Below are 22,689 nucleotides of genomic sequence, written 5' to 3'. Positions count from 1 at the left end.
CATTTAAAAATCAAATATCATGGCATTTGGTCCCATCACTTCATGGCAAATAGGGGAAACAATGGAAACAGTGAGAGACTTTATTTTTGGGGGCTCCAGAATCACTGCAGATGGTGACTGCAGCCATGAAATTAAAAGATGCTTGCTCCTTGGAAGAAAAGCTATGACCAACCTAGTTCAGTTCAGTTCAGTCGCTCAGTCGTGTCTGACTCTCTGCGACCCCATAGACTGCAGCACACCAGGCCTCCCTGTGACAGCATATTAAAAAGCAGAGACATTACTTTGCCAACAAAGTTCTGCCTAGAACTAGAAAGCTATGGTTTTCCCAGTAGTCATGTATGGATGTGAGAGTTGGACTATAAAGAAAACTGAGCACTGAAGAATTGATGCTTTTGAACTGTGGTGTTGAAGAAGACTCTTGAGAGTCCCTTGGACTGCAAGAAGATCCAACCAGTCCATCCTAAAGGAAAACAGTCCTGAATATTCATAGGAAGGACTGCTGCTGAAGCCAAAACTCCAGTACTTCCGCTACCTGATGCAAAGAACTGAGTCATTGGAAAAGCCCCTGATGCTGGGAATGACTGAAGGCTGGAGGAAAAGGGGACGACAGAGGATGGATGGTTGGATGGCATCATCGACTCGTAAGCTCCGGGAGTTGGTGATGGACAGGGAAGCCTGTTGTGCTGCAGTCCATGGGGTGGCAAAGAGTCAGACATGACTGAACTTAACTGATACCAATGGTAATTAAGCAATATGTTGCAATTGCTTCAGTAATATACTTTCATTATTCCAGATAAAATTCCTTTATACACACATCATATGGCTCATGTTGTTGTATGTATGCCCTTGTAAATGAGTTTGGCTGCCATGGCAATGTTACATGATATCACAGTTCTTCAGGGACCGCAGTCACATTTAAGCCCTCAGCATAAACAAGTGCCAGCTGAGGAATCATGTTGCTTTGACTGCCATTTGTGGCCTGACTGGATGAAGCTCTCACGGGCTCTGGAGAGAATGTCATGATGAGTAATGAACATTTCAATTGATGTTTCTCATTTTTCCATCAGTACATTTAAGGTTAAAGAATGATATTGGGTCTATGATCTTAAGGAAATTCTTAAAACAATTTTCTCACCAAAATATGCGTTATTTTCTTTATATATGTTATACTTCAATAAAAATTTTTGCACAATATAAAAGCATGCTATCATTTGTAAAGGAATTTAATCTAGCATTTGAGGATTCATATATTTGTTAATATCATGTATATTCATATGTATTCCTCCTCAGTTAAACAAAATATAACTAAAAATGAGATAGACCTCTTCAGATCTTTGCATGTATGAGTGCTTAGTCATGTCCAACTCTTTGAGATCCCACAGACCATATCCTGCCAGGCAACCCTGTCCATGGGATTTTCCAGATAAGAACACTGGAACAAATTACCATTCCCTTCTCCAGGGGATCTTCCGGGCCCAGGGATTAAACCCATGTCTCTTGGATTTGTGGGTGGATTTTTTATCACAAAGCCCCTGTAATTGGAGCTTAAAGTTGATAATAATCCAATAATAGCAAATATCAGTGCTGTTTTAAAATGTTGTATTAGATTTGTTAACTATATGGGATTTAAATTTTGTCACAGTCCATTAGTAAATTACAACTAATTTAACTTAAGACCTTATGGGTCATTCACAAGTCATCAATACCTTTGTATTCTTCTTTAAACAGAAGATTAAACTAGATGAGTTCTAAATTCTCTTCCAGCCCTAATTTTTGTTGTTCATTTTACATTTCAAAGAATTTCCAGCCTCGCTTAAACTCTGATGATGCCAGGGTTATATTAATAATAAAGATACCAATAACAGTACCTAAGTCATATGCTAGAGAGGGAGCAGGTAGGGAGAGGAAGGAGAGGAAAAGGGAGAGAGGGGGTGTTTCCTCACTGCACATGGATATTAAGCTGTGTTTTCTTGCGCCATACATTCACGACCGACCGAGTAACGAAAGAAAACTCCTTTGGTTACATGTTAGAAATTTGAATGTGCTATTTTCACAGTTAGTTAAACAACATATTTCCCAAAATGATATCAGCTGGAGAATAGGCAGCGGTTTGAGCTCTACAGTGTGTCTGAAAATCTCAAGACACTGGAGCTCTGTGAACTTCTGCCTTAACACTATGGCAGTTCATGCATCTTAGACAATGGGAGGCGTCATGTGATATTCTGAACTTTTCCTCGTCATACCTTAATATGAGAACACCTTCTACTGTTCTGACCCCCACTAAAGATTAAACATTGCCATTGCCAAAAAAAGAAAAAAAAAAATTCCCTAACTCAGTCTCTGTTTTCACACGTTGGAGAAGAATCGGTTTCAAATTTACTATAACTCAAACCATTAAGGACTATATTTGTCCAAGACAACACCTTGGCTTATACTCCAGACCCTGCCATGCAGCCAGGGTGATCTCTCAGTCTTCGGTGTAATGCATTCCATATGCTTCACTGTACTGTAGAGGCAGACAACTGAACCTTTTCTCATTTGAATTGATTCAGATTAGCAGCTCTAAATTGGAGATAAAACAGTTTTAGAGTGATGGACGCTATTTAGAAAGAGGAACAGTAGTTTCTAAGGAATGACATAGCAAAGATAATCATTGTATTTGAAACAAGCTTCTAGCCAGTCAATAATTATATAATTATTTCTATGCATTTCTTAAATAAAAATGTTTATTCAAACCATAGAGACTTTTTCTTCATTCCTGGTGGTCTAGTGGTTAGGATTCGGCACTCTCAAACCACAGAGACTTTTTTTGCTTCGTCAGACATCTTTTAATTATATAGAAATAATAATGTTTTCTTGATTATAAAAGTGACATACCTTCATTAAGCAAAATTACTAAACAACTTTGAAACATTTGAAGAAATAATACAAATACCTACTAATCTCACCAACCAGAAATAATTCATTAAACTGCTGTCGTTTTGAGTATACCTACTGATACTAGAGTAGGAAGTTAGGAGATACCTGGAGTAACAGGAAGATTTGGCCTTGGAGCATAAAATGAAGCAGGGCAAAGGCTAATAGAGTTTTGCCAAGAAAACACACTGGTCATAGCAAATACCCTCTTCCAGCAACACAAGAGAAGACTCTACACATGGACATCAACAGATAGTCAATACCGAAATCAGATTGATTATATTCTTTGCAGCCAAAGATGGAGAAGCTCTATACAGTCAGCACAAATAAGACCAGGAGCTGACTGTGGCTCAGATCATGAACTCCTTATTGCCAAATTCAGACTTAAATTGAAAAAAGTAGGGAAAACCACTAGACCATTCAGGTATGACCTAAATCAAATCCCTTTCAATTAAACAGTGGAAGTGAGAAATAGACTCAAGGGATTAGATTTGATAGAGTGCCTGAAAAACTATGGACAGAGGTTCTTGACATTAATCAAGAAAGCAGTAATCAAGACAATCCCCAAGAAAAAGAAATGCCAAAAGGCAAATGGTCGTTTGAGGAGGCCTTACACATAGCTGAGAAAGTAAGTGAAAGGCAAAGGAGAAAAGGAAAGATATACCCATTTTAATGCAGAGTTTCAAAGAATAACAAGGAGAGATAGGAAAGACTCCCTAAGTGATGAATGCAAAGAAATAGAGGGAAACAACAGAATGGGAAGGCTAGAGATTTCTTCCAAGAAAATTAGAGATACCAAGGGAACATTTCATGCAAAGATGGGCACAAGAAAGAACAGAAATGGTATGAACCTAACAGAAGATATTAAGAAGAGGTGGCAAGAATACACAGAACTACACAAAATTATCTTCCTGACCCAAGTAACCACGATGGTGTGCTCACTCATCTAGAGCCAGACATCCTGGAATGTGAAGTCAAGTGGCCCTTAGGAAGCATCACTAAGAACAGAGCTAGTAGAGGTGACAGAATTACATTGAGCTATTGCAGATCCTAAGGGATAACGCAATGGACTGTAATGAATGAATTTAACTCAGATGACCATTATATCTACTACTGCGGGCAGGAATCCCTTAGAAGAAATGGAGTAGCCATCATGGTCAACAAAGGAGTCCGAAATGGAGTACTTGGATGCATCTCAAAAACGACACAATGAACTCTGTTCATTTCCAAGACAAACCATTCAATATCACAGTAATCCAAGTCTATGCTCCAACTAGTAATGCTGAAGAAGCTGAACGGTTCTATGAAGACCTACAAGCCCTTTTAGAACTAACACCCAAAAAAGATATCCTTTTCATTATAGGGGACTGGAATGCAAAAGTAGGGAGTCAAGAAACACCTGAAGTAACAGGCAAATTTGGCCTTGGAATACAGAATGAAGCAGGGCAAAGACTAATAGAGTTTTGCCAAGAAAACACACTGGTCATAGCAAACACCCTCTTCCAAAAACACAAGAGAAGAGTCTACACATGGACATCACCAGATGGTCAACAACGAAATCAGATTGATTATATTTTCTTTGCAGCCAAAGATGGAGAAGCTCTATACAGTCAACAAAAACAAGACCAGGAGCTGACTGTGGCTCAGATCATGAACTCTTTATTTCCAAATTCAGACTTAAATTGAAGAAAGTAGGGAAAACCATTAGACCATTCAGGTATGACCTAAATCAAATCCCTTATGATTATACAGTGGAAGTGAGAAATAGATTTAAGGGCCTAGATCTGATAGATAGAGTGCCTGATGAACTGTGGACTGAGGTTCGTGACATTGTACAGGAGACAGGGATCAAGACCATCCCCATGGAAAAGAAATGCAAAAAAGCAAAATGGCTGTCTGGGGAGGCCTTACAAATAGCTGTGAAGAGAAGAGAGGTGAAAAGTAAAGCAGAAAAGGAAAGATATAGGCATCTAAATGCAGAGTTCCAAAGAATAGCAAGAAGAGATAAGAAAGTCTTCCTCAGCAATCAATGCAAAGAAATAGAGGAAAAGAACAGAATGGGAAAGACGAGAGATCTCTTCAAGAAAATTAGAGATACCAAGGGAACATTTCATGCAAAGATGGGCTCAATAAAGGACAGAAATGGTCTGGACCTAACAGAAGCAGAAGATATTAAGGAGAGGTGGCAAGAATACACAAAAGAACTGTACAAAAAAGATCTTCACAACCAAGATAATCACGATGGTGTGATCACTCACTTAGAGCCAGACATCTTGGAATGTGAAGTCAAGTGGCCCTTAGGAAGCATCACTATGAACAAAGCTAGCGGAGGTGATGGAATTCCAGTGGAGCTATTTCAAATCCTGAAAGATGATGCTGTGAAAGTGCTGCGCTCAATACGCCAGCAAATTTGGAAAACTCAGCAGTGGCCACAGGACCGGAAAAGGTCAGTTTTCATTCCAATCTCAAAGAAAGGCAATGCCAAAGAATGCTCAAACTACTGCACAATTGCACTCATCTCACACGCTAGTAAAGTCATCTCAAAATTCTCCAAGGCAGGCTTCAGCAATATGTGAACCGTGAACTTTCAGGTGTCCAAGCTGGTTTTAGAAAAGGCAGAGGAACCAGAGGTCAAATTGCCAACATCCACTGGATCATCGAAAAAGCAAGAGAGTTCCAGGAAAACATCTATTTCTGCTTTATTGCCCATGCCAAAGCCTTTGACTGTGTGGATCACAATACACTGTGGAAAACCCTGAAAGAGATGGGAATACCAGACCACCTGACCTGCCTTTTGAGAAACCTATATGCAGGTCAGGAAGCAACAGTTAGAACTGGACATGGAACAACAGATTGGTTCCAAATAGGAAAAGGAGTACATCAAGGCTGTATATTGTCACCCTGCTTATTTAACTTATGTGGAGAGTACATCATGCGAAATGCCAAGCTGGAAGAAGCACAAGCTGGAATCAAGATTTCCGGGAGAAATATCAATAACCTCAGATATGCAGATGACACCACCCTAAGGCAGAAAGTGAAGAAGAATGGAAGAGCCTCTTGATGAAAGTGAAAGAAGAGGATGAAAGTGAAAGAAGAGAGTGAAAAATTTGGCTTAAAACTCACCATTAAAAAAATGTAGATCATGGCATCCATTCCCATCACTTCATGGCAAAGAGATGGGAAAACAATGGAAATAGTGACAGACAATTTTTGGGGGGCTCCAAAATCACTGCAGATGGTGATTGGATTCATGAATTTAAAAGATGCTTGCTCCTTGGAAGAAAAGCTATGATCAAGCTAAACAGCATATTAAAAAGCAGAGACATTACTTTGCTAACAAAGGTCCATCTACTCAAAGCTATGGTTTTTCCAGTAGTCATGTATAGATGTGAGAGTTGGACTATAAAGAAAGCTGAGCACTGAAGAATTAATGCTTTTGAACTGTGGTGTTGGAGAAGACTTGAGAGTCCCTTGGACTGCAAGGAGACCCAACCCGTCCATCCTAAAGGAAATCAGTCCTGAATATTCATTTGAAGGACTGATGCTGAAGCTGAAGCTCCAATACCTTGGACTGATGCGAAGAACTGACTCCTTGGAAAAGTCCCTGATGCTGGGAATGATTGAAGGCAGGAGAAGGGGATGATGAAGGATGAGACGGTTGGATAGCATCACAGATTCGATGGACATAAGTTTTAGCAAGCTCCAGGAGTTGGTGTTGGACAGGGAAGCCTTGCGTGCTGCAGTCCATGGAGTCACAAATAGTCGGACATGACTGAGCAACTGAATTGATGACTGACTGAATGATACCAATTATATGTGAATTTATAATATACATAGTGAGTGAAAGAAAATAATATACATAACAAATACATAAAATATACAAAACAAAAGATGTATGTTGTGATCGTTTTTGGATTGTTTGCCATGTTTGTAGCCTTTTTTTCTTAGAATTATAACTGATTTTCTGTATTCTTTCTTGTTACTTTAGAACATGATTTTTAATAGTTCAACTATATTTTTCATAATGATTTAACATAAAGCATTTGATCAATTTCATTATTAGATATACATTTTTCATATAATGAATATCACTTCAGATAATTTCACACAAATTTTTGATATTTGTGATGACTTTGAATATATAATTATCTGACATTTTCACATCAAAAGTTAACATTTGATGCTGGTTTTGTCTCAGTAATCTTTTTTAATTATACTCTTACCCATAGTGTATGTGTCATTATTTTCCTAAATCCTTTGTCACTTGTTTTTAAATAACTTGTTTTTAAACTTTGTCAATTTGGTAGGAGGAAAATAATATATCCTTTAACCTGTATTTTGATTACAAGTAGCTTGCATTATTTTCTATTTCTTGATCACATGTATTTTTTCTTTGACAATTTAAAATTTCGTGTTATTTGCCCCGTTTTCAGTCTGGCAATCTGTTTTTCTGGCACTGAATTCTATACAGATTAGATCGTTTTTGGATTCTGCTTAATAACATTGTGCTGTTCAGATCTTATGGAAATATGCCTCATATAGCTTTTTTCTTCTAATTTTGACGCTCAATAAATACGGGGTTATTACACTAAAATCTTCTCCACTAAAATATTTCTACAGTTGCAAAGTTTGACAATCTATATATACATATTTTTAATAGAAAATCTGAAGGGCTGATTACTAGACACTTGAAGACAAAAATAGAAGAAAATAATATGACTCAAAGGTTTACTCCAGAAGTATGCCTATCGAATACATCAGTGGATCAGGAAAACACAGGTATGGCATTTCAGAGGTCATTTTACCAGGTGGATTGTATACATGAGAGAGATTAGTGGTTTTCAGATTGTGTACCTAGCTCCTTTCATTCTTTGTAGGTTACACCCATAAACCTGTGGCAGGTAGGTGAGGAAAAGGCAGAACCGCAGGCATGTGCTACCAGAGTCCCTTTATCTGAGTCCATCATGACTGCTCTGCTTCTTATTGTTCACTTCAGAGAGTTGGTTCTATAATGAATTTATTTTGTTAAAAAAGAGAAGGTCCTTCTGTTATTTAGGGTTCTGAAACAACTGCTCTAGGAAGTTTTCCTTTCTTTGTGTTAATTTATTTTGTTAATATCAAGTTTGACTGTAAATCAACAGTAAACCTTTCCAGAACTACAAAGAGATTCAATTAAAAAATAGAAATTGTAGTCATATAATAAAACTAGGTTCATGTATATCTAATACAGCTATCTGACATTTTTCAGGAATAGATAATATAGAAAGTCCTGATCATTACCTGTGTAATAATTAGCTTACTTTTAGTATACTTTATATATACTTAATATATAAATGAAGCATAATTCATGCATAAATGTTAAATCTTAAATTCTATAATGTTATTTGTTTGGGGGAGGATTTTGCTTCACCGTTAAAATCTCTATTTATTTGGAGTTCAAGGGGTTGCACGTTTCAACACATTTGAAGGTAGGATTTGTCCAGTTGTTATTATTTCACTAAACATATGCTATTAAAGAGAAATTAATTATCTTTAAAGCAAAGTCTGGATGCAGTAAAACCTAAAATAAAATGTGCCAAGTACTACATATAAGTGTATTCTAAAGTACTATAGTTAAGCAATATTATATAGCTTCTTCCTTAGAACTTAATAGTTCTTTTGGCCATATTGAAGAGTTTTTTGTCACTCAGCCCTATTTCTAGGTTTTATATGCCAGGAGGTTTTTTAAAATCATATTTTGAAGCAAGTGAAAAGTGAAATGCATGCAAAGTAAATGTATGATCATTTATGTATAAAATGTTGAGAATAAAGTTACTTTTTTTTTTGTTAGTATATCATTTACTCATTCAACAAACATGCATAGAATCTTGTCCTAGGTCAAGATGTTTCAAGATGTTAAGAGTGTTAATTGAGGGGGAAGTGGAATGAATGAATATATATATATATATACACACACACATATATATATATATATATATATATACACACACACACATATATATAGGTGAATACTTTTAAAGATTTTTATAAGGACTTCTTTTTAGACAGAATAAGATCTTTAGGATAGACAATAATAAAAATTATCACTATGATAACAGTATCTTTCCCTGATATAGTAGACTTAGTATTAAGTGTAGACTTACATGGACTTGCTAGTTTGCCAACAGGAAACTATAGAAATCAACATCTTTCTTTAAAAATGAGAAAACCTAGACACAAGAAGTTAATTAACCTGACCACAATCAAAATGCCAGTAAGCGACAAATACAAGACACAGCCCAAAATGTCATCTTCAACTCTACGCAATGAACCATTACAGAATGGACAATACTGATTGAAAATAAAACATAGTATCTGACAGGGAATGACTCTAATTCACATGCAGAGATTGGTGTCCCAGCACAAGTGCAGATGCTTGAAGACAAATTTCGCCAAGAATTTGAACCACTCTCTCATTGTGTGTGGACACAACTGTTGTTCTAATTCCCATGACAGTTAGGTATGCACTTCTACTCTGGAACAAAGAAACAGAGCAAAACCTATAAAAACCAAAACACAATTGAAGCTGGGCTGAGCATTTTCATCAGTTAATTTTCTTTGCAGTTAGAGATGCAACAGTTATACTTTCCTGATTTGATACAGCAACTACAATCCTAAAGCCCAAAGACACAGTGAAACTTATAGGTCTAAGTGTTTGCTGAGTATATTTATTGAGTACTTTGTGCCAGACACTGTACTTGAAACACATTACCATAAGATTCCAGAAAGACTCAGGAATATACAGTTAGTAGTGTGAATTAGGCATGTAAGGAACAAATTTGAAGTCTACCAAAGCCTGATGTGGCAGACACATTTACTGTTCACCAGTCCACCATGTACTCCAGAATTTTTTCCATGCCCCTGGCAGGTCTGTTAGGCTTTGCTCTGGCCTACAAGCTGTGAGTAAAAATGACACATATCACCTTGGATCCAAGTATATAAGACCAGGTGTGTGACCCTCCACTTCCATCTTCCCCTGCTGTGGAGTTTTGTTTTGGAGGAACATGTTGAGATGCCTAATTCACGAAGTCAGTATCTGCCTGGAGAGCCAACCATCTTGCATCAGAATTTGCAGGAATAAGAACTAAACTTTGGCCCAGGGAATAGGATGTAGAGGTTAACTCACCATGACGGCATTGTCTAGTCCATCATCAATAATATACCTGGCTCTTTTTATTTTCCTGCAAAGGCTCTTGTTAAACAAACTCTTTCAAGCATATGAATAGTTAAGTCATGGCGATGCTCCTGATGCACAGAGGAATAATTGAATATCTTCAAATAGGATGTTTTGCCACTCCAGGAATTTCCTGTGTTTCCTTGAGATCTTGTTCTGGAGATTTCCAGGTGTGGTACCACATTGTGAAGCTCCTAATCATGGGGTCAAGAGGATCAACTTACAGAGAGATTTCAGGTCTTACATCATTTTGACAGATATGTGTATATATACTTGTAATTTGGTACCTATTTGTGAGAGAGAGAATAAAAGAAAAAAAAAAGTTAAATTACATTCTCTAGATCAGCACTGTCCAAGAGAAATCTTACTTAAGCCACATTAGTCATTTTAGATACTCTAGTAGCTACATTAAAAAAGGAAAAAGAGAATTGATTATAATAATATACTTTATTTAGACCAGTATATCCAGCAAATATCATTTTAACATGTAATTTTAACATGTAATCAGTATGAAAGTTTATTCATTTCACGTGAAGTTTTTGAAATCTGATGTGCATTTTAATCTTTTTTTTTTTTTAAATCTTTAATTCTTACATGCATTCTCATACGGATGGCTAACAAACACATGAAAAGATGCTCAACATCACTCACTATTAGAGAAATGCAAATCATTTTAATCTTGAAGTACATCTTTATTTAGACTAGACACATCTCAAATGCTCAATAACCACAGGAAGCTATATTTAACAGTGCAGCTCTAGATTCAGCTTAAATTTATTCCATGTGTATCAAGCTTATGTTAGACACTGTATTAGGCACACTCACAACATCGTTGAGTTCACTCATTGTAGTATTCTTTTGAGTTAACGAATGCACTGACAAGAGTCAGAAAATGACAGACTTAAGATTCACACCCATTCTCCTTCGGGCTTTTGGAGATGTGCTGATGCTCTTAGCAAGTATATTACAATGAAGAGCTCCATGTCATCCAAGTAAGAACAGCGAAGCCCCCCAATAAGGTAACAGCATTAGTGATGGAGAGAAGGGTGAAGTTCATGAACACTGAAGAAGTATAGTCAGACTACTCTGCCTGATGACTGATTGCATATAGACAGGTGAGAATGGAGGGGCTTGTCAAGCATGGGTTCCTGCTTCTGATTTGAGAAACTGGATTGGCAACGATCTGTTCAAAGACAGACTGATATGGGACTTGTTAACCTGAAGTTGGAAGAAAAGTTATGACCAACCTAGATAGTATATTCAAAAGCAGAGACATTACTTTGACGACTAAGGTCTGTCTAGTCAAGGCTATGGTTTTTCCAGTAGTCATGTATGGACGTGAGAGTTGGACTGTGAAGAAAGCTGAGTGCCGAAGAATTGATGCTTTTGAACTGTGGTGTTGGAGAAGACTCTTGAGAGTCCCTTGGCCTGCAAGGAGATCCAACCAGTCCATTCTGAAGGAGATCAGCCCTGGGATTTCTTTGGAAGGAATGATGCTAAAGCTGGAGCTCCAGTACTTTGGCCACCTCATGCGAAGAGCTGACTCGTTGGAAAAGACTCTGATGCTGGGAGGGATTGGGGGCAGGAGGAGAAGGGGACGACAGAGGATGAGATGGCTGGATGGCATCACTGACTCGATGGACGTGAGTCTGAGTGAACTCCAGGAGTTGGTGATGGACAGGGAGGCCTGGCGTGCTGCGATTCAGGGGGTCGCAAAGAGTCGGACACGACTGAGTGACTGAACTGAACTGAACTGAACCTGAAGTTGAAATTTAGCAATTATGACCACTGCCATTGCTACTACAGTGCAAAGATACCCATTTTTTTTTGTTTTAGTCATGACTCGGTTATGTTGTTGTTTAGTCGCTAAGTCATGTCCAGCTCTTTGTGACCCTGTAGACTGCAGTATGCCAGACTTCCCTTCCTTCACTATCTCCCAGAGTTTGCTCAGATTCATGTGCACTGAGTCGGTGATGTTTTCTAACCATCTCATCCTCTGCCATCCCCTTCTCCTTTTGCCTTCAATCTTTCTCAGCATCAGGGTCTTTTCCTATGAGTGGGCTCTTCACATCAGGTGGTCAAAGTATTGGAGCTTCAGCATCAGCATCAGTCCTTCTGATGAATATTCAAGTTGATTTCCTTTAGGACTGACTGGTTTGATTTCCTTGCAGTCGAAGGGTTAGATTTGGTTCCATTTGGTCACAAATGCCTCATGATAGTGATTGCTAACTATTTAATAAAAATAATATCTTCATAACAGAACTATTTACATGGATTAACAAATCTTTTGTATTATTACAGAAAGAGGAACACCAACAGCTAATTCAACAACCTCAGATTTACAGCACGTAATGTTTACAAGCCTCTATGTGCTTCTTTATATATTTTTAAAAGTTACTCATTCAGCTTTGTCACCATACATGCAACAGTGGAGATTTTGTGGAGTTTCATAGTTATGTGCTTATCTTCAAAACTGAATAATTCCAAGTGATGCCACTTGGGCCTGAGCCATCTGCCTTGGCAGGGTCTATTGGATGATGGGTAGGCCGTGTACTTTAGAAAATCTGGTCTTAATAATCCAAAGCAACTCAGCTTTTTACTCTGATCAAATCACATCATTAACTGCATCATACAGGATACAGGAGGTGACTAAGAACAAAACTTGGAGGAAACCAAGCATCTCATAAGCAACTGACAGGGACTACTGGCCCACAGATGGTAACTGTTTAAAAAAAAAAAAAAAGCAACAGTTATCCTAGAAAGTCAGAGTTGAGCTATATTTATTTCTCTATATTTACTATATCAGGGAAATCTTCATAAAGTTGCTTGCAGCAAGTGGATGTGTTACTGTATTTGATAATGGGTCAAATTTATTTAAATTGACTATATCTTCATGGACACTTACTCTAACCTGTACATAGAATCCTCTTAAGTTACTGCAGAAATGCTGCTGCAGATTGCTACAGGTGCTCTGGATTAAAGAAAAGAACTGTTCAGGTTTCCCACTGCTCACGCAGCCCACTTTCAAGATCCCTAGTAAGATTTACTGTATTTTATCAGAAAGTTTTCCAAGATTGTTTTGACTTTTTCAATCATGACTATTTTCCTATCCATTATTACTCATGCCTTCAAGAATTAACCTTTAGAAATCTGACCAAAGCAATACTTGCAATTCTGAGGTTATAAGCCAAGGTTCATGCAAAATGAATTCCAAGCAGGGAGTATTATCTTGTATAGCTGCTCTGTGTTGAAGAGTTTTCAACTGGTAGTTAGACACTCACGCAGTATGCAAAAAGCTTTACTTTGACCACCGGTTTCCTTGCTGGTAAATCAACTGTTAGCTGATGGTAGAAGGAACTGTCCTAACCTGAGCCCTGGGGCTCAGAGATGATATTCCTTCTGAGTTGTAGTTTGTGCTTTATTCTACTGGGTTCCCTTGTACTTTGAAGTGTTTAGGATGCAGTTAGCCCAGTACATTATTTTGCCCCACCCCTCAGTCACTAAAAGCTGTTGAAAGCCAGCTTATTCCCTTCCAATACACTATTACCCCAACTTAGCAAAAATATCATTTAAAAAATAAATAGAATTTAGCAAACGATGGACTACAATGAGTTTCGGGTTACAGAGTTTTAAGCTGAGAAGGCACCGATTATTCGGAACCTCAGACATTCAGTAGCTTGCACATTTCTAGGCATTGACTAAGTTGCTACCAACATTTCACATTATGCTTGTGCAATGACTTGAAACTCTTTCTCAAGCGGTATTTTTATTATTATTACTTTTGTCAAAAATCTAAGTGGCATCTATTTGTTTAAACATAAACCTTTCTGATTACTCATTTTAAAAATTCCAGTTAAACTAAAACATGTACCTGGGATCCTTTTACCATTATTATAAATGTATGTGGCTTATGAATTACAAACATAGAATTATTTTCTATATATTTACGCATATCTTATTTCTCCCTCTTTTCCCCTGCTAAATACTATCTCTGATTTTCCCTTGACTTTGTCCTCCAATCATCCTTCTAATTTCTTAGGTCAACTAAGGCATTAGCAGATAGTCATCATTTAGTCATTTTCACTCTTGTCTTGATCCATTTTCATATGTTCACTACATTGTATAAAAATACTCCAGGTCGTTTCTCAAAATCTTTTATGAATCTAAACTGAATCAAAGTACTAATATTATACCCTTAAAAATATGTTGTTGTAAGACAACAAAATATTTGTATTTGGCCTTCACTTTCCATTTTGTTTGGTAAGCAATGAATTTTCCCTTTTTTTAATATAAACAAAAATGTTGACATCAAAAGCAGCTAGTCTTTCTCTGCCAAGTCTGAATTATATAAAACTGGAGTGCGCAGTTAAATATTTTAGGGAAGCTATACCAGCACAACTAAAACACAGAGTTTTTTAGTGATACAAAGCATAAACCCAGGCTCACAATGAAAGCAATACTTTAGGAATAAAACATGCTACAAATTGATGCACGAAAGACGAAAACACATAAGAATAACCCACCATGGCGCCAAAATTATATTAGTCATGTTAAACTCAAGTCGGAAAACCTGAAACAGAAGACCTTTAAAGGTTTACCTAAAATTTGCCTGTTTAGTTTCGTTTGAATTTTTGTTCCCCAAGATTTATGAACTTGTTCTAAATTCAGTCCACTTAAAACTATAGCATTGCTTTTTATGGCATGGGAGAAATAAATGGTTTATTTTCCTTAAAATGTGGATGGATAGAGATTTAATGCTTATGAGTTTGATGGTATAGAATATATAATGTAATATATAGCATTTCATTATGGAACTGTCTTGCATTCCTGTGCCTCTACATCAGTAGTTAGATATGTGAAGGAGGCAGTTTTCAACTATAAAAATTTAAGATGCATCCTTTATCAATCAAAATAACGTACAACTGGAGTGCAGATGAAAATGTAGGCATTGAATGGAATTATTCCTCATAGGCATCATTTTAAAGTAACTTTGTTGAATAATATTTGATTTAAGGTGGGCAAAGAGAAGTTTTTCAAACTTGAGAGGCAGTCATTGTCCCCCCTGCAAATAAGATAATTAAAATGTCATGAAGTATATATGGAAAGCAACTGGCATCAGGGAAGATTGCATATATTTTGAATTTTTACTCAAATCTTATAAATTTACCATTATCAGTCAATCTATATTCCATGCTATTTTTCAGCACATTTTTTACTATGTGGTACTTGAAGAAAACCATCAAATTCTAAAAGAAATCATAAATCTAAATGTAGGAAGAGAGAGAAAATAGAAAAACAAAATATGTTGAACGTTATCATACTCTCAGAGTAATGAATAGGTACTCATATCTCCTAGTATATGTAGAAACATAACAGATTTTATTGTGAAATCACTAATTACTATTGTGTAAAAACAGTAACTTATTTTAAAAATCAGTAAAATATAGAGAATCACTAAATAACATGCAGTAGCCATGCACTTAAATTTTATAATGCATAATTCCTGGAGAAAGGCAGTTCTTAAGTTTTTAAAAACTGGAGTGCATCATAAATCACATAAATTACCACTGGGTACTTAGCATATTTTAATATATTTTAAAAATTCTTTATTTCAAAAGAACTAATCCTTTATTTCTTGGAGAAATATAACAGAAATAATATTTATATTCTCAACAAAACTTTCAGAGACATATTCCGGTTTCACTGTAATTTTCCGTACTTAAATGCATATATCATGACTATATGTTACCAAGGTAATTTTATCCAGAAGGTAAAATTCAAAATAAAGTTTTATAATATCTGTAGCTAAGGATCATTTTTAAGTTTTTTTATTCCCATCATACTTCATGTCACAAACATACAAAAATGGCAACTCAAAAGAATCATCGTGAGTCTTAAAATATAAAAATAAATTTTTCAGATTGCTTAAGTTCTCTCCTCATTCTTAATTTAAAAATACCTCTGCCTTTATTATTGAATACCATTTCATTTAGCAGAAGAAATAATAGATATACACATTTATGAAATTTAAACAGCATGGCACATGTCTAAAATAATTTTGATCATGTTTCCTGCAAAAGATGAGCAGGTTACATTTTTCATACATTCAACCTCTTGTTGAATGCTTTATATCAAAATCTTGTATAAAATATTAAATGTTTTTTAGAGAAATTCAAGTAATTGTAAATATAGGATAAATACTATACTGTACATAGTTTTAAATGAAAGCTATTGAAATTCTCTACTAAGTTTGGTGATTTTTACCATTCTCCCTATAAGTAGCCATTAGAGGTAAAAAGCATCTTTCAATGTTGGTTTTTATAGATGTAGACATTGATACAGCTATTATAGGAAATGCTAAAGATTTTATGTTATTTCATGTTATTTCATTTTATTTCATGTTATTATCACATTAAAAAATTCTCTATGGCCTAAAAAATAAGTTAATATTTTTTGTTATTCCAAATGTTCTGAGAATGAAAAATTTGAAGGAAAAAAAAAAGCTTTATGGAATAATTAACATATATTTAGAAATTCAGATAAAATAGACCAGTCATATTTGATTCTGGAATACATCCAGACTTCCTTTTCCACTTTTTTTTTCCTTTGAACCACACATTTTCTCTTTCAAATAACATTTTCCTTATACTTTTTATTAGATATCAGGACTTCATGTTAACTGATAGATGTTTTGAGTCTTCACTTAACAAGACCTTTTCTGCTAGGTTTCTTTTAATTGTGTGCCTTTCAAAGAGACTTCTCTCATTTTTAACCTTTTCTAATTTTTCTTTACCAGACTTTTAGTCTTACACTCAGCTGACTGACTGAGGCAGGTTGTGGAGAAATTTCTGGACATGTTGTTAACATCTGACACAGTGAGTGAGAAAAAACCCCAGCACAGTCACAGGGCAGGTTCAAGAAGTGGCAGCTCCTGGAGATGAAAACTTATGTGTGTTTGCTGGTTGCCTGAAACACACTGGTTAAATTCAAATCCATTCATTTCTCAATTGTGTCTCTCCCTCTAAACCACTGTAATGCAAACCAAAAGGACCTTTATGGATGTTTTTTATTGATGTGTGCAGATCAAGTGTATCTTTAATTAGTCCTGTCTGACATTTTCCACAATACGTTTAGTAGACAGTATTATATAAATATTTCTAGTGACTGTCTATGGAGGTGCTTGCCTAAATTTTTCTTGGATAAAGTCTTTAATGCTTTCATCCAGAATCCATAGAGGAGCTACCCGAGTTTGGGAAGTTTAGTGTTGCTCTTTGTACTTTAACTTTTAATATCAGAGCACATATTGAAACCATAAACACAATGAAAATTCAAAAAATATTCCGACGATATTAGAATAATACATCCCTTCCTTTTTTATCCTTTAAGAGCCAAGGGCGTGGGGAGTGGCAGGAAGAAACATTCTTAAGATCTAAGCCCTGGACGCCATCCTGGGAGCGCTTAAAACCCTTAGAAACGTGCTACGTGAAGAACACCCCCTTTCGAAGTCTAAAACAATATTAGATTCCCAAAACATATCGGCAAAGAAAGCCTTACCGTCAAACGCTTGCAGCAGGTTCCAGCTCAAACCCAGACTGAAAAGTTGAGCAGCTGGTGAACAAAAGTTTTAACCTTTTTTTTTTTTTTAACGAAGTCTGCAAAACTAATTTCCCTCAAAATAGGGCTCAATTTCCGTTAAAGAAAGCAGCGCTAACAAATCTCAGAATTCCTGATCACTCCCACCCCATCTCACCTCTGAGCATTGGAAAACAATTCGAACTTTCACACGGATATAAAGGTTTATTGCAAAGCCACTATTCTCCAGGATACTTGAAAGAAAAAGGAGATGGTCAGGCTGAAGCCTGAGGGACAGGACTAGGGAAAAAGTTCTACCCTGGTGACATTTCTCAAAGATTAATCAATACATTTTCCTAATTCAAACCAGATGCCTGGCCCAGTTTGCTGTCCCCAATAATCCCATTAACAACTTCCAAGACCTGACCCCCTGTCCTCTGGACACCTGAGACAATGAAAGTAAGACGGCGACGCTCCTGGTGGCAAATTTGGGGTCCCGGGAGGGATAGGTGAGCGCCGATATTCTCCTGATGCGACAAGTCCTAGGCAAGGCTCAACTGTTCCCGCAGCTCATTATGCTCGGCCAGCGTGCGTGCCTTGTGTAAACGACTTGGCCCCTAGCAGACAGTGTCGCCCTTTAAGCATGTGGCAGTATGAAAGCCCAGCCGTCGCTCGCATTAATTCACTGGTGGCAAGTTTTCTAAGTCATTTTCTAGGATGCAAAATTGTAACCAGGGAGATCCGAACTTTAAGCGATACCAAAGTGTAATATTTGTTTGGTAAATGGAACCATGGCGGCGTGGGAGTGAAAGGGGTGCAATTAGCTGATTGATTTTTTTGAGCGGAAGAGAGATGGATTTCTGGAGGGAAACGAGGTGACAGGGGGCTGGCTCCTGAGGGAGAGTACTGGAAATGTACATGCAATATACACATCGCTTGTGACTAGGGTGAAATCGCTTTAGAATACTCCTGATCCAGGAAAAGTTTTTCTGGGCTGACAAGTGGCAAGGAAATGGAAGTGGGACCCGGAAATCGAGAGCGGTGTGGGGGAGGACATTTGAGGAAAGCAGGGGAAGAGACCCCACCTGGGACCGCAGGTGAGGATGCCAAGAGCAGAGCGTCTGCGACCGTCACGGCCCCATGCTTTCTTCCACCCTATCAAGTCTCGTTCCTTGCGGCCCTTTCTCGCCCGTGGGGAACTTTTCCTGCATCCTCGAATCTGGCCGTCTCAGCGCTCTAACAACCCACCCACAGACACCAGCTGTATAAAAAAGCTAGAAACGCCACTGAGCCCATGACACGAGTTGATGCGAATTTGGAAAACCTTAATCTGAGTGCGCGCCAAACTAGCTCTGATTCTTTTCCTTAATCCTCCACCTTTCGTGCTTCTCCACATTTAGGCACACCCTGTTTTTCTGCAGGTGACAGTGCCCAAGTGGCATTGACAAGACACCTTTCAGGAGAGAAGTGAGCAGGTGGGACACTGGCTGTGGGGTTGGAGCTGGCGGGCGCCACGGCGCGCCCCGGCCGGCGGAGCGGGAAGGGCAGCCGCTGCCCGCCGGGGCTCTGGTTTAGGCGCCCGGCTTGCCGCTTGCAGTCCAGGCTGTTGGCAGCGGCGGGAGGGCGTGGACGCGCTGCATGCGTCCAGCCGGCGATAGGAAGTGGAACTGGGAGCGCATTGCGCGAACTGAGCGGGAGTTTTGGAGGGAGTTTGCATGTGGTCAGCACTGGGCTCCTAAGCCAGCCCCCAGCTCACATTACACTCTATTTATAACCTCTCAGAGCCGTTTCCCCCTGAAAGCAGTTCTCTGGGACCACCTTCTTTTGGCTTCAACCTCTCCTGCTCTTGACATCTGAGTAGCTCAGAGGGAAGCTTCTCCAGGTCCGAGTGTTTATATGTAAAGGAGACTGGCCGCTAGGGCTCAGGACCAGGATTATCCGAGCTCTGACGAAACGCGGGCGGCTATTGCTTTGGGAGGGGGAAAAGTCACACGGTTTCCAGTGAAAAGTGACAGAGGGTGGTGGCGTTTGGAACCGTCGTAAAGTCTTCTGCCTGGAACCCGAGACTTGCATGCTATGGAACACCCGCTCTTTGGCTGCCTGCGCAGCCCTCACGCCACCGCGCAAGGCTTGCACCCGTTCTCCCAATCCTCTCTCGCCCTCCATGGAAGATCTGACCACATGTCCTACCCCGAGCTCTCCACTTCTTCCTCGTCTTGCATAATCGCGGGATACCCCAACGAGGAGGGCATGTTTGCCAGCCAGCATCACAGGGGGCACCACCACCACCACCACCATCACCACCACCACCACCAGCAGCAGCAGCACCAAGCTCTGCAAACCAACTGGCACCTCCCGCAGATGTCCTCCCCGCCGAGCGCGGCTCGGCACAGCCTCTGCCTCCAGCCGGACTCGGGAGGGCCCCCGGAGCTGGGGAGCAGCCCGCCGGTCCTGTGTTCCAACTCTTCCAGCTTGGGCTCCAGCACCCCGACCGGGGCCGCGTGCCCGCCAGGGGACTACGGCCGCCAGGCGCTGTCACCCGCGGAGGCGGAGAAGAGAAGTGGCAGCAAGAGGAAAAGCGATAGCTCAGGTAAGGGCGCGCCGGGCACCCTCGGCGAAAGGGGGCGGGGAGATGGGAAGATTCTCCTACTAGAGTGAGGCGGCGGGCGTTATGGGACAGGTCTTTTCCTCTCTGGCTCCTCGCCGCCAAATTCGGCGAGGCTGCTTTGGTCCTTTTATTTGGGGGCACGTGTTTCTCCGAGGGCAGCACTGCAGCCAAGTGCGTTAAGCTCTCCAAGATTCAAACTAGTTTACCAGAGGGTTGAGAAAAAAAGGACAAGTGACAAGTATGTGAAATCGATTGCGAAGCGTGACCTTCCATCTGAGCGATGGGGAGAGGAATGCACCCTGGGATGCAGCGTCCGCTGGGCGTGCGTGCGGGTGCCTTTCCTTGACTTTTCCCGACTCTGAATGGCTCGATTTTTCCCATCGTTAACTGGATTTCCAAATTATTGCACAACATTTGGAACTTGCAGTGGAACTTGGCAGAGCACATGAGAAAAAGTTTTAGTTTAGTTTTTTTTTTTAATTCTGATTTCAGAGTTCTTTAAATAGCACCCTATTCCAAATGGTAAAATTTCTCTTTCTTGGGGGAAGAAGATATTGTCTAGGAATTCAGAGGATTTTAAGGAATGTGTCAGAGAATGGCAACTAAATATACGCTCAGACCCTTGACGAAAGACGATTCTTTATTGTAGTTGTATTCATGTAATGCTAACCAAAAAGAAAATCTGAGTTTCAAAAGTGGAAAGTAAAATCCTCCTCCAGTTGAGTACTATCCGAAACAAGGATTGGGAAACTTAACAGCAACCAGGGTAGCGCTGCTACAAGTGGGTGTGCGTAGGAGGCGCTGATCTACGCGAGGATATCTTGAACCGCGTAGCGAAAGGGGAATCTTAACCAAACGCGAATGCTTGAAGGCACCCGCAGCCAACTAAACTTTAGCAATCCAGAGAAACTAAAGCTTTGCAGTCAACTGTCAAAGCCCTTACCTGTCTCTGTCCTAAAGAAATTGTTAAAAGATGCTTTATAAGGAGGGTATGAGCTTTCTTCAGTAGCTACGACGCAACCTGCGTCCCATCTTTTTGCAAGCTGTTGTTTATTTAATATAATATTTACGTATTTTCTTTCTTTGCGGCATTGGTTTTAAGAGCCCTGGAAGATAATTCCAGGTACTGATTTGAAAGACTGGATAATGTCTATCCTTTATAATAATTTAGATTAGATTTCACATGAATGACAGTGATTGAGCCGCATATTTCATGTTCTTTTGCAGCAGTGGTATCAATTATTCTTCAGTGAGTACGGAATGGGTTCTTCTATCTCAAACTTAGAATCTCACGTTTACATTCCAACGTCAGGGTGAACTTCTAATGCTCCATCACAAAATAGTTGATATCCAAAAAGGTTGCCAGCAGTATCATTCATTTTTAATGGTTTTTACTAACCCTAAGTGAGACACTCTTCAGACAGAGTGAAAAAGTTAATATAGCAAGAAGGCTTCCATCTTCATTAGAAAACAAGTCATTTTTAGAATGCAGTCATCCTTTTATAGGATCAGCATTTGATATCAATGTAACTTTTCTGGGATTAGATCTGAGTACAGGTTAGCCAGGGACGCTTTTGCAATTTACCAGAGGCTCTTACTATTCCTTGTACTTTCTGCAGTGAGAAACCTATATCATGGATTGTTTCATATGCTTCTTCAACTGAACAAACGCACCTAAGTTTCTTAGGACAAACTGAATTTTCATATAGGCCTATGTTACTTTGATCAAGGAGAAATCAAGAAAGTGAGATCCAAGAACTGACTCCCTTCAGTTATTTTAATAGTGACTTTCTTAAGAAAATTGGTTATATTAATACTGCTACCGTCCTTTGGTGGGAAATAACCATATAACAAAATAAGTTTATCTTTTCATGTTGAAGTTAGTCATTAAAGTCCTGGAAAAACAAAAGTTTTCATCAGATACATAAAATATTAATAGATTACATCTTGAATGGGAAATACAGTTAATCATCACCAAGGGTGGAATCATTGGGAAGTTAGAATGAATTTTTTCTTTGATGGGATATTTTGAAACAACTCTTCACTGTCTAAAAGGAAATATATTTTTAATTTCTTGTTGAATATATGTACAATCTTTGAAAATAAAGTTCAAATAGCCAGATTTACTATTTTAGATAATATTTGTTATATTCTTTAAGTGAATTTAAATTCAAGGTACCATTTTTTATTGGAATGATGTTGTATTTGGTCTTTTATAATTTATGCTCACAGCTATTTCATTTCATATTATTATAAGGGTATCTTGATCTAGCAGAAATTAAAGCAAAGTAGAAAGTCAATGTAATTCTGACATATTATTAGCACATATATCTCTAATTGCTTAGAGCACAGTTTTAATGTTTCAATATTTCCAAAAATG

The 22,689-nt window shown here is 38.5% G+C and overlaps 1 protein-coding gene and 1 long non-coding RNA gene across 2 annotated transcripts in view; one reads left to right on the top strand and one right to left on the bottom strand.

Moving 5' to 3' along the window:
• Nucleotides 1-9,603: 9,603 nt before the first annotated feature.
• LOC138439180 (uncharacterized) lies at nucleotides 9,604-17,770 on the bottom strand. The gene is made up of 2 exons (XR_011256592.1): nucleotides 17,684-17,770; nucleotides 9,604-10,416 (listed from the first exon to the last, which is right to left on the bottom strand). It is a non-coding gene; the product is annotated as an uncharacterized lncRNA (long non-coding RNA).
• Nucleotides 17,771-18,997: 1,227 nt separating this feature from the next.
• MEOX2 (mesenchyme homeobox 2) overlaps nucleotides 18,998-22,689 on the top strand; it is a 77,940-nt gene continuing 74,248 nt past the window's right edge. Inside the window, exon 1 of the mRNA XM_069587588.1 lies at nucleotides 18,998-20,291. Within this exon, the coding sequence (XP_069443689.1) occupies nucleotides 19,778-20,291 (514 nt within the window). The 5' untranslated portion in view covers nucleotides 18,998-19,777. The remainder of the gene's footprint in view (nucleotides 20,292-22,689) is intronic.

The sequence above is a fragment of the Ovis canadensis genome, chromosome 4 (genome assembly GCF_042477335.2).
Source record: "Ovis canadensis isolate MfBH-ARS-UI-01 breed Bighorn chromosome 4, ARS-UI_OviCan_v2, whole genome shotgun sequence".
In the NCBI taxonomy this organism is placed as follows: Eukaryota; Metazoa; Chordata; class Mammalia; order Artiodactyla; family Bovidae; genus Ovis; species Ovis canadensis.
Note: the sequence above shows the minus strand (reverse complement) of the source record. Positions and strands in the feature narration are given on the sequence as shown.